At 41.3% G+C, this 16,534-nt stretch overlaps 1 protein-coding gene across 1 annotated transcript in view; it reads left to right on the top strand.

Moving 5' to 3' along the window:
* SDK1 (sidekick cell adhesion molecule 1) overlaps positions 1-16,534 on the top strand; it is a gene marked incomplete at its 5' end in the record, with an annotated part of 210,307 nt that overhangs the window by 109,164 nt on the left and 84,609 nt on the right. The window contains 4 exons of the mRNA XM_039381463.1: positions 4,025-4,216; positions 5,670-5,791; positions 13,667-13,776; positions 16,213-16,363. Coding sequence (XP_039237397.1) covers positions 4,025-4,216; positions 5,670-5,791; positions 13,667-13,776; positions 16,213-16,363 — 575 coding nt within the window. The remainder of the gene's footprint in view (positions 1-4,024; positions 4,217-5,669; positions 5,792-13,666; positions 13,777-16,212; positions 16,364-16,534) is intronic.

Here is a 16,534-nt window from a genome sequence, read left to right as displayed (position 1 = left end):
TTATCTATTTACTGTATGCCAGTGTAGATACAACATCAGCAACTTCATTATTTTTCATAAAGGAAGCTATAAATACTTGAGAAAACCTCTAGTTCTTATCAACAGAGGCAATATTGTTTTCAGAGGGGAAACTGTTACAGCTCCACGAGACGGACATTCCATTTAAGAAAGGTTTCAAGGTTTTGAAGCACAAGAAAGCTCCCAGATTTTAAGTTACTGGAGCTAAAAAGCACAGTTGGGAAGGGAGAGGATCATTTCATGTGGATCAAAATATTTTAATTTGGGAGCATTGACATTGAAATGTTTAATTTTTTGAAAAATATTATTATAATTTGTAAGAAAATAAACTTTAGGGGTTAAAAAAAATTAACTCACCCTTGACCATTGAAATGTTATATCAGTCTAATTTCCTGAAGCATTTTAACTTTGACAGGTCTAATCATTTTGATAGGACTTGTCAGTGTTTTCTCTGTGTATCTGTAACATTTGTATGTGTGTGTTCTGTGCTGTTTGTAGTGTGTGTGGAGTCCTTGTGCAGATCATCTCCTGCCTTTACACCACGGTCACCTTCCTGAAATATGCACTGATTTAAGTGGTTTGAGAATAGAAACTAATGACTTCTGAAAGCAGAGCAGTATTGATTCAGTGAAGATGGCCAAAGCCTTTCAAGCCCGAGAGCTTAAATTTAGGGACCTACATCCAAGCCTATCCAAGATGATGTAATACTGATCCTCGTTAAGCATCAGGGAGCAGCACCATGTTGGTGTTGTAGAATTGCTTTGCTGGAAACAAGCTGCTGCCTCCCAGGTTGGGTTGAAACCTGCTGGAACTCGATGATGGACTGTCTTATATTTGGGGTAAATTGTTCCAGAAAGACTTAACTAAACAAGCTCTATTGTTCATGACAAAACACCAATGTGAAAATGCCCAGCAGAGTTTATAAGGAAAAAGAAACATCCTTAATGATGCAAATTGCATTTGGGATGGAAGAATAGGAAAATTGTTTATGCCCTTTGAGCACCTCAAAGGTTTATAGAGGGCTGCTTGGAGGTCTGAGTGCTCAGGGAAGCAATTATTCATCATTTCTGCTCGTTGATGTCTTTAGTGGACCTTCTTGTTCCGTGCACCAGCAATGGGAGGAGGGAAGCGCAGACAGGGTACCCAGCAGCCAGCCTGAGCTGGGAAATTGCCCATTACTCTGCTGTAAATCTCAGTATCTTCCTCGTTCCCTCAGTAAACATTGATTTATGAGGCCCTGGATGTAGACAGACAGTTTGTGATTGGGTGTACTGCTCTCGTGTACAGAATTTACTCCATATCACCAGAAAATTATTTCTGAAACTCCTCTGGTCATTAGTTCCCGTTAGGCAGCATTTTGAGGAGTGCCAAAGCACAGGGGGAGGCTCTGTGGCACCTTTCCTGTTCTCACTCACACCAGAGCCAGAGGAAACCCTCTCTGCCCCCACACACGTTTCTGGCAGGGATCACGTCTGTAGCACAGGGAGTGTGTTTCCACCAACCACATGTCCCAAAGTTCTGCCCATCTGTCAGCCAGCGTGGCTTAAGTGCTACTTGGGGGTACAGTGGTTGCTGTTCCTTTCCTTCAGCAGTTTTTTTTCATCTGTTTTTGTTATGCTGGGTTGCTTTTGGCTTTGTGTCTGCTCGCCGTGTACGTACAGATTTTCTCTTCTCATCTTTTATATGACTAGAATTTAACTATACATCCAGGGCTGAAATATCTGGCAGCAAATGCTGCCTGTTTGCCTTTTCTTCAATTTACACACGTGAACTCAGGACAGTTTTCCTGGTGAACATTTTCTCAGAAAATAAATACGTAGAGACTCTGTGCCTAATGGGCAGGAAAGCTGGGGCTCATCCTGTGGTCACCAGGGAGAAAACATAAAATGTCCAAAGAATAATCACCAGCGTTTGATATATAACCTGAGCTTATCTAGATGGGAGAGAAGATACCTCAATCACTGAAGATTGCCTGGTGCATGGTGAATGACACTTTCTATTGTCTGTAAGCAACAAATGGACAGAGGGAGCATTAAAAGTCCCCTGCTTATCTTCCTCTGGTTATTTATTGTCTGGAACAAACTGCACCCACAGCTAATGAAAGAAAAGGGTGTTTGTGATGGTCCTTCTGTTTGCAACTCCTCCCTGCCTCTTCACTGAGCACCAAAGGCAGGAGACAATCATCCCCCACCTTTCTGCTCATCCTCTGTTAATAGAGGCAACAGAGTCCTTAAATTTTGTCAGAATGTTCCTACAGATTATAATCCTGCCTGTGCTACATCAACTCTGATCTGATAAATGATTCTTAAGCCTTTTCAGAAGGCAGCAGAACACCACAGTGTTTCCAAGACATTGGTAATTTACTGAGTTAATTAATTCCCACTCAGACGCTTGTTTAAAACCAGTTCCAGATGAGCGTTCAGGAGTTTCTCCCCTTCCCCTCTGTAGTTCACAGTCAAAGAAACCTTTGTGGTGTAGATGGAATTGTTGAAGCATCACCTCTCTTTATCACTGCCCCCTCACCTGAAAAGTTAATTAGTGACTATGTGAGCACTCCGGGCCCATTTTCATGCAAAATCAGGTTAAGATGAATCTGCATCAGTAATGGCAGCTCACAGAGAGGACAGAGAACATCTCACACCTCTCAAACTCTCACAGAAATATTTGTCTCACCATGCTTTTAGCTCATGAGATGATGTTTTCTTGTTGATTAATACCATAAGGGATTTTGCTACGTCAATTCATATATGTTAATCAGCTTATCATGATTTTTTTATTTAAAAAAAAAAATGGGGAAGAAAAAGCCTCAAGCCTCTCAGCTGGTCTGAATTCCTCATCTTAGATGATGGGAACATGAACCCAGTAGGGAGTTTCTCTAGCCAGTTTGCCTCGTGCATGGTTCACGCAGTGGGATTCCTTTCTGTTAGTCCTTTTCACTCACTCCAATTTCACAGGCATTCAAGAGCTATGTGTATTTTTTTTTTTCACCCTCTGAGTCAAATCACAAAGAAAGCTGCAATCAAGCAAACTTTTCAGACACGCTCTCTGGAGACTGGCACAGCAAGGTTCCCACAGGTTCAAACGAGAATAAAGTAGGACTGGGCAGGAGGAGGACAAGCAGATTTGGAGGTAAAATTGAGCAAATCAGACAGTAGAAAGTTTCAAAAGTTCTTGGAAGGCAAGTGGTTATCAAAGTGATAAAAAGGAAGCCTGCTTATGATAGAAGAATAATATGGAGGTCAGGGCAAGTGCAGCTTTGGACAATGCATTGGCTCCATGATGGTTTTGAAAGAAAGGATAATGATTCACCCTGCTGAAGGATTTGTGCGAGGAAGAAGCAGTGGGGAGTAGAGGTTTTTCAGTTCCTGGAAGATTCCCACAATGTTCCTGCCTGATTGTTATTGTCAGATTTCTAAGTATTTCTAGATATACAGCAGTGAAGGTTACTTCAGCCTGGAAAGGGAGTAGCCCTACTAAGCACATATAGATTTTTAATTAGATATTCCAGCTGGTGAGCAGATATTATATTTTCCAAAGTCCTTGTTTCTTCCTGTTTGCTTCACAGAGTTCACAGAGTAAAGGTCCTGTGAGATTATTCCCAGGTTTCCAAGGCATTTCTTAGCAAGCACTGTATTGTCACAGCAAAAAGAGACAGTCTGTTGAGACCTCATGTCCTCCCTCATCTGTAATCTGATAGGCAGATGATGCCCCATAGGGTACCTACATCAGTTGTTTATTGGGAATAACAATATCAGAAAAATACTTGGGTATTTTAGCCAGTTTAGTTTACATTTAGTTTACATTACTTTAGTTTACGTTTACCTCAAGGGTTTTTTTTCTGCTTATAAAAGGTGACCACAGTGGGGTAGGGTAAGGAGTGATGATCCACCATGGACCACAGGCAAATCGTGCTGCCACAGGAATTTACCAGTCTGTGGGCTGTGGTAAAACTGGGCTGTGGAAGGAAAACTACGGCCCCCTTGACTTGTGTGTGGTTGTTTCTCAGGGTACCAGATCTCCTGGGAGATGTATGGCAGGAACGAGTCTCGCCTTGCCCGCACACTGTCCAACACAACCCTGGAGTACAAGATCACGGGGCTCTCGTCCCTCACCACCTACACCATCGAGGTGGCAGCTGTGACCGCGAAAGGGAGCGGGTGGGTCACGTCCTCCACCATCTCCTCTGGTGTGCCCCCAGGTTGGTAAAACTGCATGCAACAAAAGAAAAGGTGCCAATACTTCGTGTTTTGTTGTTCCCGTCGCGGGTTACTTCGGAAGTAATAAAAACGGTTTTATTTGTGAAGCGTCGAAATTCTTGACCGCGTAATTTAAATTTGATCTGTGGGACAGACTGAAATGTGAACACGGACACACTCACAGTTTGAAAATTCCAGAAAGTTGAGGCTGTTTAATACAAATACAAATGAAGTTGGAAGTATGACAATGGAATGGACGAAGTAATAAAGTGGGTACAACACAGAATCCCTTGACATTTACAAAGTAACATACGAACTAAGCCTGAATCTATTCAAAAAGCGTTGCTTTGGGGGGAAAGGTAAGGTTTGGATGCTAAGAGGGAAAAGTTTTTCCTTGTAGGAGCAGTATAGGTTGTTTCAACCATGAGAGGTCACTTGGATAGTGAAACTAAAATCTTATTTACAAGATTTTGAAGTTGTGGCCTGAGAAAGATTTGGAAAGTGGTATTTTTGTCCCACATTGTCTGAGTTACCATTTGGGCACCTGTACATTTACCCATTTTGCATTTCGTTTTAAAAATTCTACACTCTCCCTCATCCAGTATAAAAGCAAACTGAATAGCCAATTCATACCTCAGACAAGCAGTTTCAGTTAATATATAGGTTACAGAAGCAGAATTTTCCAAAGTGGAGCAGTTATTGTACGTTGCTGAGAATAATCCAGTTTTTCCTTTCTGCAGTATTTTGAAGTTTTCTATATGTCCTGAAGTATGTTTGCCTTTCTTTTCCCCAATCATAGGTAATTGTGACAGTCTGTAGACTGGATCAATGCCATGCTCCCTGTTGTTAGCCAGATAACAGCAATATTCTACTTGGGCAGGGTTAGTTTATCGATCACGGTTCCCACAAATGTGAAGTAAGAATAAAGAAATATTGTGTATTCCTGCATGCTTGAAAGACACGCCAAAAACCTGCCCATTTTCAGCCTGTTGCACTTGCACAGAGTGCAACATCATCATAGAATCACAGAATTGTTTGGGTTGGAAGTGACCTTAAAGATCATCTGGTTCCAAGCCCCCGTAATGGGCGGGGACACCTTCCACTAGGTAATTACTGATTATAATAGTTATTTCTATTTCTTAAAAATGCAGGTGCTACTGAGAATTTATTCTAAACAATCTATATTTAATATCTCTTTCCTGGACTTGCTTTTGTTGTTAGTTCAGATGATATAAAAAATGTAAATGCCACTGTAAGTTTGACTAATGCAAGGCACAGATTTGATTGGGGCTACCTTTGTAGGATGGTCGCCCTCTTTGTTTGCTACAGGAATTTTAAAATTGTTATAATTGTTACCAAGGTATTTTATATGTTGAAACACTGAATTTCAGCTTGTGTTACAGGGCCCTAGACAAAGAGTCTTTCTACCTCTCATTTACATTTCTGTTTCTCCAGAACTTCCAGGTGCTCCATCCAACCTGGTGATTTCCAACATCAGCCCTCGCTCTGCCACACTTCAATTCCGTCCAGGATATGACGGCAAAACCTCCATCTCCAAGTGGATAGTTGAAGGCCAGGTATGTCCCTGACAAAAATCTCTTAATGAAGTCTCTGAGGGTCCAAATAGTGAATTGCTGTTTGGGTTACAGTTTTTGTTTAACTTTGGATCACGTCTCCTCTGTAAATGGCCTGGTGGTACCTGTTCAGGGGGTCCTGGGAAGGTTGGGATGCCAGGGAGCTTGAGAGGCTCAACCGGGAAATGTTTGTGTGTCAGCCAGGGAAAAAAGGGCCATATGAATACTTTGAATTCTGTTCCAAGGAATAAAAGGAAAATGTGATTTATAATATATATATATATATGTGAGAATGCTTATCCTTTAAAGAAATCACATGGATTTTTGTAAAGCTGGTTTGTTTATTTCCAGAAGAACACCAGACACATCATAAGCAACACACAGAGCAGAGCTTTATTCCATCCATTGATTTTTAAAAAGGATTTGAAACCTGTGTTTAGGTTCTGTGAGGTGTCTTTTCAAATCACATGCAAACCTGGAATTATCATCTCGTAGACTCAGAAGTATAGAAGAAATTGCACTGAACAGTAAAGATACCATTATTCGTGAGATTGAGTGTATTTTTCTGTCTTGTAATGGAATATACCAAGGTTTTCTATTCAGGCCTCTAGATATGAATAGGATGAATTCTCATCTTCATCAGCTTTAAACAATATCCCTCTTTCTGCTGTCATTCTGCCTTAGAGGAGTTATGTATTCCTCATTTGTTCTCCTGACAGATGAGCTTTGCTTCTTCCTTTCCACCCACAGATCTTTATAAATAATATAATCTGTTTTTAAGACCAAATGTTGGACTTCTTAAATCACCATCACCACTTAGACATGTTGATACAATCACTTCACTTGGTAATGAGATTGTTGTGAACAAGTTGGTACATTTCGTGCCATTTATATACACATTATTGCATATTACAGAATTAAACACTGAAATCCAATAATATGGTGTCTTAGCACATTCTGAGAAGCATTTTCCTGCTGGAACACCACATTGATATTGCTGGGAATTTGCTAATTCAGTGAGTTGCAAAATGCCACTGAAATAAATTTGAATGCTTTAAAACTGCAGTAATAATTACCGTGAAGTTCATCTGCATCCTTGAAGAGCCCTGGGTACCAGCAGTGGTTGGAATGGTCCTTGGTGGTGCAAGGAGGGAAGGGAGGGTCTTTCTTGTTCACAAACCCTCATCAGTATCTTATGCATTGCTGCTAAAGTCAAGGGGTTTGTGGTTCTGGTAGATCCCGGAATTATTTGCTCCATCTGGGGAAAGAGCACCCCAAAGTCCTTGTAGAGTCTGGGCAGTCTTTTTCAGCACACCACACCTCACTGTTCAGCTTGGGCACAACAAATGCGGTTCCTAGTGGATTTAATAAAAAAAGAAAAATTCTTTCTCACCTGATTAACAAAAGTCTTTTCAGGTATGCAGAGAAATTGGTGAGTCCTTAAGGATACAGCAAATCCTGTTTCCGGGATGACAGCTGCATATAATCCTTTGTTCACAGCCCCTTTCTGCCAGCACTCCTCTCAAACTCTTTCTCTCCTGAAGTGCAATTTCGCAGCACCTTTAGCCGATCTGAACCAGAACTCTTGTTGTCCTGCTCCCGTTTCCTCTCCCCATCCCACTTACCAAGACTTTCCTCCTCCTGCCTCCCGCATGCCCTGACTCAGGCAGGATCATACACAGGGCGGCTGCGAGCCTTGATCCAGCCCAGAACAAAGGAGTTTCAGACAGATCAACTCTCTGCACAGGCTGTGTGTGATCAGAGGAGCATCATTGTAAGGGGAAGGAGTGAGACCATGGCACTGGGAGCAGAGATGAGGGCAGAAATGCCTCCATCCTGACTTGGATTTAAGCTGCCTTGGACCTGCCCTGTGGACCTCATGGATTTCTCTGCCCACCTTTCATAGACATGAGCTTTTGCAAAAGTGCTGCCAGTGACACCCCAGTCCTCATTTCTGCCTTTCATGGAGTCTGTTCTAAGCTGGGATATTTCTGTGCTGAGGTGCAGACTGCTGTTGGAACATCTGTATTTTAGCATAGACAACCATAATTGTTCCTTAAGACTGTGTTAAAGATTGAAGGGCAGTGGTTATACCTCACCTACAACAGTATTTCCTGAACAGAACTGTAGGGAGGATTTTTGTCCTTCTGGATCTTTCATTCACTGACCCATTTACAGCTTTTAATAGCAGTGTTAAGTGTTTCATGCCTTAGCATTAAATTAAAAGCCACTTAAGGGGTGGTTTTGCATACTATGATTTTAAAACAGATGGTATTGCCAAGTGATAGGATCACATTTAATTATAAAATACTAATCTGTACGTTGTGCACTTCACTTCTGTCCCCCTCTGTAAGCTGGGCAATAGCTTTGCATTGGGCATCCCTTGTTTTCTGACTCTTCTCTTCCATCTCTACTGGGAATATACCTTTCACTCTGAAAGGCCGAGTCCTTACAGACAAAATTCAGCTGTTTTATATTCACACACACAAACAACCTGCCACCAACGTGGTTTTCTTCTTTGTTCCTTGATTTGGCAGAAAGCTTCCTTGGTGAGGGCAGGTCTAGGAAAATGTTCCAAGTACTCCAGTTTGGCTAAGAGCCATTTTTGAAGTCTGATACTTCATGAAACAATTTGGATGAAAAACACAGCTGGGAATTCCAGTTGACGTGATATTTTGGGCATCTGGCCTTGGTTTCTGCTTTTTGTGCCGGGATGTAAATTCACGGGAGCCGCTGTGGAACTAATTCTCAATTATGTCAATGAACATGAGAGGAGATCAGGTCGTTAAGAGTTTAGTGTTGGTAGATACTGAAATATCAAGTGTTACAAATCCCATTTCTGTGTTTCTAGTGAGGCTGCATTCTGTGCTTTTGAAGGGATTTCTTAAAATTATCACTAGGTTGTTTCTTTTCCATCTTCTTATCTAGACTCAGGACTGGAGAAACTGGATGTACTAATGCTATTTAAAAAACACTTCTAACATTTTTTTTCCCATCACATAGAGTAGAATCTAAAGAGAAGAGGGTCAAATGTAATATAAAGGTTCTGCTGACACTTGTTCAGAGGGACCAGCAGTAGCTGCCTCGTGGCACTGACACTCACAGGTAACTTGTTCCTGCACAAGGAATTTCAGTAAATCCTTCCAGCCATCCTGTACTCTCAGATGCAGTCAGGAAATATATTGCAGACATTTTTTCTGGCAATTTTCAGCCAAGAATGACCATGAATCCCTGCTGGTGCTCATGTAGTTTCATGTTTGCAATCCAATTTCAGCTTATTTTTCTTGTGTTGGATTGTTCCTGGGGTTTTGTCAGGAGAAGTACATAAATGAATCATAGAATGGTTTGGGTTGGAAGGAACCTTAATGATACATCCAATTTCAACCCATCATGACTTTGCCTTGGTGGGTGCTCAATCCACACCATTGAGCTTTCCAGTGGCTGATTAGAAAAGCTGGGATAACTTCTGCCCAGTTTGGTGCATTTTTCTGGTGATTAATGTCATTTGCAGGCAGCAGAAGACCTGTGGAACAGCTGAAAGCCATTTCTGAAGAGGTATTACATTTCCTGGAGCCATGAGTACATGGGCTATTATAGAGAGTTTTTGCTTAAAGCCTTTCTGCTGTTTTTAGAGAGATTTTGTGTGAATGTCATGGTGAGCAGTAGCAGAGTTTCAAAGTGGTAAAACCTTTAAAGTATTATCACATGTATTCCCTTCTAAAGCTGTGAGTTGGGAAAGGGGTTGCAACTTCACCCGTGAGTTTATCTGGTTCCGTGGGTTAAGTCAGTGACCCAGATAGGATTCATCCATTGTGCCAGGTGATTCTCCTGGTGTCGTTTTCACTTTGGGGCTGGTAAATAAAGTGTCTGAAACTCTGACAATTTTATGCCTTTGACAATCTTTAAATCAAAAATGGCTGAATCGATTTAGGGATTTAGTGAGAAAAAAAATTGCGCCCGGGCTGACATCCCGTGAACCGAATTTCTCCCAAAGCGATTTCAAATGTGTGAGTTATGGACCTCTTAAATGAAAACTCTGACACATCTTGAACTATAGTGGAACACAGGGTACCTCTATAATGTACAGAAACATTGTGTTATCCTTTCTTGCAGTTAGTGCTTCGTAACTGTTCAAAATTTCGGCGGCAGTGCTGTCTTGTACAAGTGATTTTTTTGTTCCAAATTTTATTCATTTTTGGGTTTTTTTTTTTAAGTCAGAATTCTGCAAATTTTCTCGTACAGTGCATTCCATCAGAAAATGTTAAGTCATTTTAGAAAATATGTAACATTTTCCTTTTAAGAAAAGGAGAAACTAATGCACAGAGAAGTAAAAGGTTCCGACATCACTTCCAATATTGTTTTATGCTGTCTCATTTCTGCAATAATAAAGGAATATGCAGTTTTATTGAGTGTAATGCCTTGGGAGCAGCTGAGAGATGGGAATGAATATGTGCTAACTAGTGATGGCTGATTGTTACGGAGCGTTATATGAAGTGTCTCGGGGGACATGGGTGTTTTTATTGTGGCAGTCCTGGGGTCCCTGGGGATTGTGGCCCTGTTCCACAGGGAATTGGGAAGATGCAGAGAGCATTCCTTGAGGAGTTTTTATGCTGGTGATAACAGAAAAGCAGTCGGTGTCTCATCTGCCTCCCAAAACAATGCACCCACGAATACGTGTGTGTCTGTCAACAAACACGATCCTTCTCTGAAGTTTGCACACACTGTTATCCAAAAAAACAGCTACAAGAAAGAAGCCTTTAACTTCACTTGATTTTATGCAGAGCTGCTCAGAGTGGGCTCTCTTGCCCCTCAAAGGACTCTTTTATCCCTACCACTGCCCGTGGTTCTTTCTGCCCCGTGGGAATCCCTTTGTACTCGGATTCTTGAAACTGATACGTTTCCTCTGATCTGACATCAGAGTGTTTCAGCAAAAAATAATTTCCTTTTCCTTCCAGAGCCTGAAACTTGGAATCTGCTATAGATCTCAGGGAAGTTAAAAACACAGAAGCCCATCACTGAAGGTTTTCTTCCAAGATTCACTTGAGAATATATATATATACATACACACACACATATATATATTATATATAAAATAAATAAGTGAAACTTCTTTTGAGTAACACAGACCTAGGATTGCTTGGCCACACAAGTGAGAGGTCATGCAGAAGTCCCCAGGCTATTCACCAAGCTGCCCTACAGCTATTAACCATTCAATCCTCTTGGTGTGAAAATGCTCCCTACAAAAAAATCTAAAATATGGTACTGATTTCAATAGAAGTTAATTTCCCAAATGCTGGTGGCAGATCCAGGGAACATTATGAGGTATTGTTCTAACTAAAGCAAGTTCCTGATGTATTTTTCTTAAAATCTTTTCCTAAATCACAGAAATATGCCTGTGGTTGGGTTTTTTTTTTTGCTGCCTCTCTGCCAGTAATTTAAAAATGAGTCTCAAAGTGGTTAATTTGGGACTGTCTGTGCTGCCACTTTGCCCACGGTCCCCCACATCCCAGAACGGGTATCAACCAACTGTTACCAGCTGGCTCCTAAGCCTGGGAACAACCAACCTTCTGGGCTTGGTTAGAATCTGCCATTTCCTCATGGACTGTACCCATCATCCCAGAAATCTGCCTCCTGAGTGGCTTCTGAGGTGCTTACCAGAGTCCTGCTTCTCAAACAGCACAGGATCCTCAATATTTCCCCTTTTCCAGCCCACCTGTAAATGTCTCTCTGCAAACCAGGCAGGGGTTTGGACTTGTCTCACGCTTGAGTCCATGTCAGGTGTTCACAGCCCTGTGGTCCTTAATGTGTATTTATGACCTGCCTGCTGCTGCACAGCAACTGCAACCTGGGTGCCTTTTTGGGGTTTTTTGCCCTCTTTTTTTTTTTCTTTTATGTAAGAAATATTTTGAAAAGCTCTTACTGCTCTTAGAATATAAAAAGGCGACTTAGTCACCACTGGAGATTATTTGCAGCCTCCAGAGTGCTGTGGATTGTTGCTACATAATTACTGCAGCCCTTGGAGGTGATGCTGTTAAGTGGAAGATTTGCAAAAGTAAGCATTTACTGTAGACTTTCTACAGTATTAATAGAAAACTCATTTAATAAGAAGTATTCTCTGTTTCTTTGACTGAAATGAACCCTCTCATCCTTTCTTTGTTCGTGTAGGTTCTTGGGGTTTTTTTAGTTCTCTTTATCATCTGTTTCTTCTCTGGCTTCAGTTTAGGGATGTTCTGTTTTACCATTCAGACCTGTCTCAACTTGTTTCCCTCAAGCTTCTGCATCCGTGAGCTTTAGTACAATTTATGGAGCTTGGTTAGAACTGGGAATTTTAAGAGGTCCATAATCTTCACTACCATCTATTTTATATGTTGTTTGCTATGTGGCAGTGACCTTGATCACCAACAAGACTGAAAGGCCCATCAAGACCTGTTCAGCCACATCCTTCCATGAAAGCAGTGCTCTGCTGGGAAGATCACAGAGGCTTCTTTCCACTGTGCAATGCAGAACTTATTACTTTGGCCTAATTTTCTTTGTGTCCTTTCTTCATGCACAAACATAAATATGCAGCACATGAAGTCCTGGGTGAGCGAAGAACTAAAACATCTATAAATAAATCAGGCTGCTTCTCCTGAAGGGGAAAAAAAATGAGTGAATGAAACCTAATTTTCTATTTGAAGTACTTGGGGTATGTGAGATACTTTGGGCTATGGTGCCTATCAAGTGCTCTGACAGTGTCTGTGGCTGTAACTTGTATACAGAACTCGTAAGGGATCTGGTTATAAAAGATTAAAGGAAATAGCTCTTTACACAGTGGGTTGAGAGCTTCTGGAATTTGTTGCCACAGCAGTCTGTGGGAGTAGATAATGTCAGCAGGTTGAAAAAAGATAGGGCATCTTCATGATTATCGGGTCTGTAAATAGACACTGAAGGGAATAACTGCCCATATATCCTCTCATATCCTTCAGCCCTTGGCTGTGGATACCAGGACGAGGGAATTGGGCACAGGTATTGTCTTTTGTGGCAGGGTTGAAACACCAGAGTAACTGTGCACAGTGCTAGGGAATTATAGCAGGGAGCCTTGCCTGAGCTGCCCTGGGAATCTCCACAGTGAAGCCCAGCAATCTTCTCCCATTCTCCACGCTCCTCCTGTGTCTCATCCATGACCCACGGATGCTGCCACGTTCCAGAGTCCCAGGTCAGGCTCTGGCCTTTCACTCATGCTTTATTGGCTTCCTTTTAAGCCCTGATTCATCTTCATTTAACCTCCAGGAAGCTGCATGGAAAGCAATGCTCAATTCTCATCACCATTTAGTCCCTTCTAACACTGCCGGAGCTGAGGGACCATGTTGGGCAACATGTTGTGATTAATTAATACAAAGGATTGCACATGGAAAAGTCTGGTCTAAGTGCAGAGCAGCAGATGAGGTTAAAACACTTTTATTCTTTGACTTTGTTCTTGTTTCTCTGTCTTCATTTCCGTGGCATTTTGCCTCCATTGAGACTTATTTAGTATGCATCAGTTCCTGCGAGTTATTATCGAGGCTATTTTTCATTTTCTTATATTACTACTTGATACTTTCGTATTGTGGCAGCAAAATTGAACAGGGTATTACCACTCTCATAGTGTTTTTCTGGAATAGATCTTATCACAGGACCCAGTAAAGTCCCAACAGGTACAAGAAAACTTGGCTAACTTGGCTGTGTTTTCTCTTTACAAATAACTAGTGCCTTGTCGTGTAAGAAATTAGTATTACGTGTTTAACAGCATTTGTGCTTCCACTGCTGTGATGACATACATTGTAAAAGAGGTTATATATATTTATTTTTATATATATGTATAGTCTGATTTGTATTCCTTCTTACCTTTCCCTTGTACAGGTTGGTGTGCTGGGTGATGAGGAAGAATGGGTGAGTCTTCATGAGGTGGAGAATGAACCTGATGCTCAGATGCTGGAGGTACCAAACCTTACTCCTTACACTCATTACAGGTAAGAACAGCAGGTAATTAGCTGCAACATAAAAAAAAAATAATGAATAAATAGCAACATGGAACAGCTTTCCTAATCAGAAACAGCTGGCTGGGTTTTATAATCTGAACAAAAGGGAAAAGGTTTGCTGTTTTCATAGTTAATACTTAAAATTGCTAATCTGATGTTGTTAATTGTAATTTGCATACAGTGCAGTTCATAACATTAAAAAGGAAATTCAAGTGCACAGTGAAATGTTTTTAGGAGTAACTGCTGCCCTGTGACTTCCTTCCTCTGAAGGGAACACCAGTGTAACATCAGCCCAGTGACAAATCAATTGTAGTTAAGCTGGTGCAAACCCGTAATTACATATTTACATCAGTCTAAACATCTTTTTATTGATTTAACTTAATTTGGTAACATCAGTTAGATGAAACCTTTGTTTATAAGAATTTACCAAGTTAAGCTTAATAGATATATGCAGTGCTTAAAGTGATTGAAGTGGATCTGCATTATGGGTGCACCCCAGTTAAACAAGATTGATTTTTAAATCAATTCAATCCAAGCCATGCATTGCTGTAGTATAGACAAGACTGGAGAATTTGAGGTACTCAATCCTAATGAAAAATACTTCCATGAACCAGCTTGCTAATGTAAAGGCTGGTTGCAAGGAGATCTAGTGGCAAGTGTTAAATCAGCTTACTAGAAACTTGTCCATTTTGTGCTGGCTGAAGGGCCTATTAACTAACCCATGTGCTGTTGTAAGCTGGTAGCAGGTGCAACCAAGTAGAGCTCATATAATTTACAACTGATCCAGTGCTGGCTAATTTTCTTCTCTTGGTCACAAACGTAAGAACACTGAATTTCTCACTAACTCTCCACTGAAGTGTTTTAAACCTCATCTTCCAGAGCTAAATGTTTCACTAAGAGCTCTTTGAAAATTTTTTTGAACTTGACCAGAGATTTCTGGTGCAGAGGTTTAGGAAAATTTATCTTCAGGTTAAGAGGATTTTGCTGTCCTCATAAAGGTGGATCCTTAGGGCTGAAAGCAGTAAAGTGCAGGTTGTACCAGAGTTCAGGGTTCACTGTCCATGAAGAGTAAGGAAGACTTGCACACCCAGCCAGGTGCATGGAGAAATGTCTTTGGGATAGAAAGTAGTGAGGAAGTATATGAGAGATTTGGGGGAATTAGTTTTTTCTGTTTTTAAAATTTTCACTTTAATCTTATTCCTGTATCTCGTTTCTCTCTTGTATTCATTAAATTCTGGAGGGATCCAAATTATGCTGAGATCTTTCACACATCCAGTTCTTCTCTGAGAGGAGAATTGTATTTCAGTTTTTTCATTGTAAAGCAGCTCCTTGAATTTTGCCTGGGTTTTTTCCTCTCATGCAGGCACAGAAAGGAGCTTTTTGTGGGTTTGTTTCAGTGTTCAGCAATTTTATACAGATTTTTGAAACCTAGAAAGTTGTTGCCAAATGGATTTTTTTGTCCCTTGGTCAGCTTTAGTCATTGCCCACTGAGGAAAAACACCATGAGAGGTGATTATCAGACACATCTTTACAGGCCATCTTCTTGTCTATATTTCGGGCTAATGCTTGAGTATGAAATCAGGACAGTATTTGTTTAATATGTTTCCTTTAGTGCAATTTGCAGGGAGATCAGAGCAGGTAAATAAACACTGCTGTGTTAACTAGCTCATCCTTTTCCCAAGCTCAGTCGTTAGGTCTCAAAATTAAGTGTTTAGTGTGTATGAACAGGTCAAGTTTATGTGCAAGTGCTGGGTACTTCCAATTGCTTATGACTGGTGAGAGTATCTGAAATGTACAGCACATCTTAATTACTTGGTGCTGCCTGTAAAAGAGATTTCCCTAAATCTTTTGTGACCCAATAGGGGATTTCTATTGTGGGAGAGACAGTTTCAAGCAGACAGGGTATTTTTTAAAGATGCATATCCATATTAAATAACTTAATCTTTCTTGTGCAGGAAGGCTGAATATGCAGCACGGGGATAAATCAGCCTCTTTCAATGAGTAATTGAGGGGAAATGTTATCACTAGAATATTCTTTATATTGACAGGGAATGAGACTATCCAAAGTTTGATATTTTAATACCTTTCTGAATGTATTGTATAAGCATCGCAAGAGAAAATCACTTACTGCCAGCATAAGCTCATCAGGCCTGGTATAATTAACATAAATTTCTCACACAAATACCTAAGTTTCTAATAGACCCTAAGCTAATCTCATTTTCATTTTTTAAATACCTGAGAGGATCTGAGAGCAGTTACCATAAAGCTTTCAGCAGCGAATACAAAGGGGACCTGCATGCAACGACCTTTGTGGAACATTTTAGAGAGCCCTAATTTGTATTCTCCCATCTTTTCCCCCATCCTGGAAATGGGAAATGGTTGGCTGAGGTCTTACAAGCACACGCTGCGTCTCTGCTCCCGCTCCAGGTTCCGGATGAGGCAGGTGAACGTGGTGGGTCCCAGCCCCCTGAGCCAGCCCTCCAGGGTCATCCAGACGCTGCAGGCCCCTCCAGACGTGTCCCCTGGGAGCGTCACCGTGCGCACGGCCAGCGAGACCAGCCTGTGGCTGCGATGGGTGGTGAGCAGCACGGGGGGGACAGGGATGGAGGGGAGCCGGGTACCGGGGCTTGGGATGCGGCTGCTTCCCCCCGGGGTCAGGCCAGCACTCCAGAGTGCCTCCTGCTTGCATCCAGCACGAGGACTAACAGCAAAATTATTTCCTTTCTCTGAATAGTCGGAAATCTGAGAC

This window comes from Pipra filicauda, unplaced genomic scaffold, assembly GCF_003945595.2.
Source record: "Pipra filicauda isolate LSUMZ 115617 unplaced genomic scaffold, ASM394559v2 scaffold226_size1812527_pilon, whole genome shotgun sequence".
NCBI classification, from domain to species: domain Eukaryota; kingdom Metazoa; phylum Chordata; class Aves; order Passeriformes; family Pipridae; genus Pipra; species Pipra filicauda.
The sequence above is the reverse complement of the archived record's forward strand: the minus strand, read 5'-3'. Positions and strand labels throughout refer to the sequence as shown.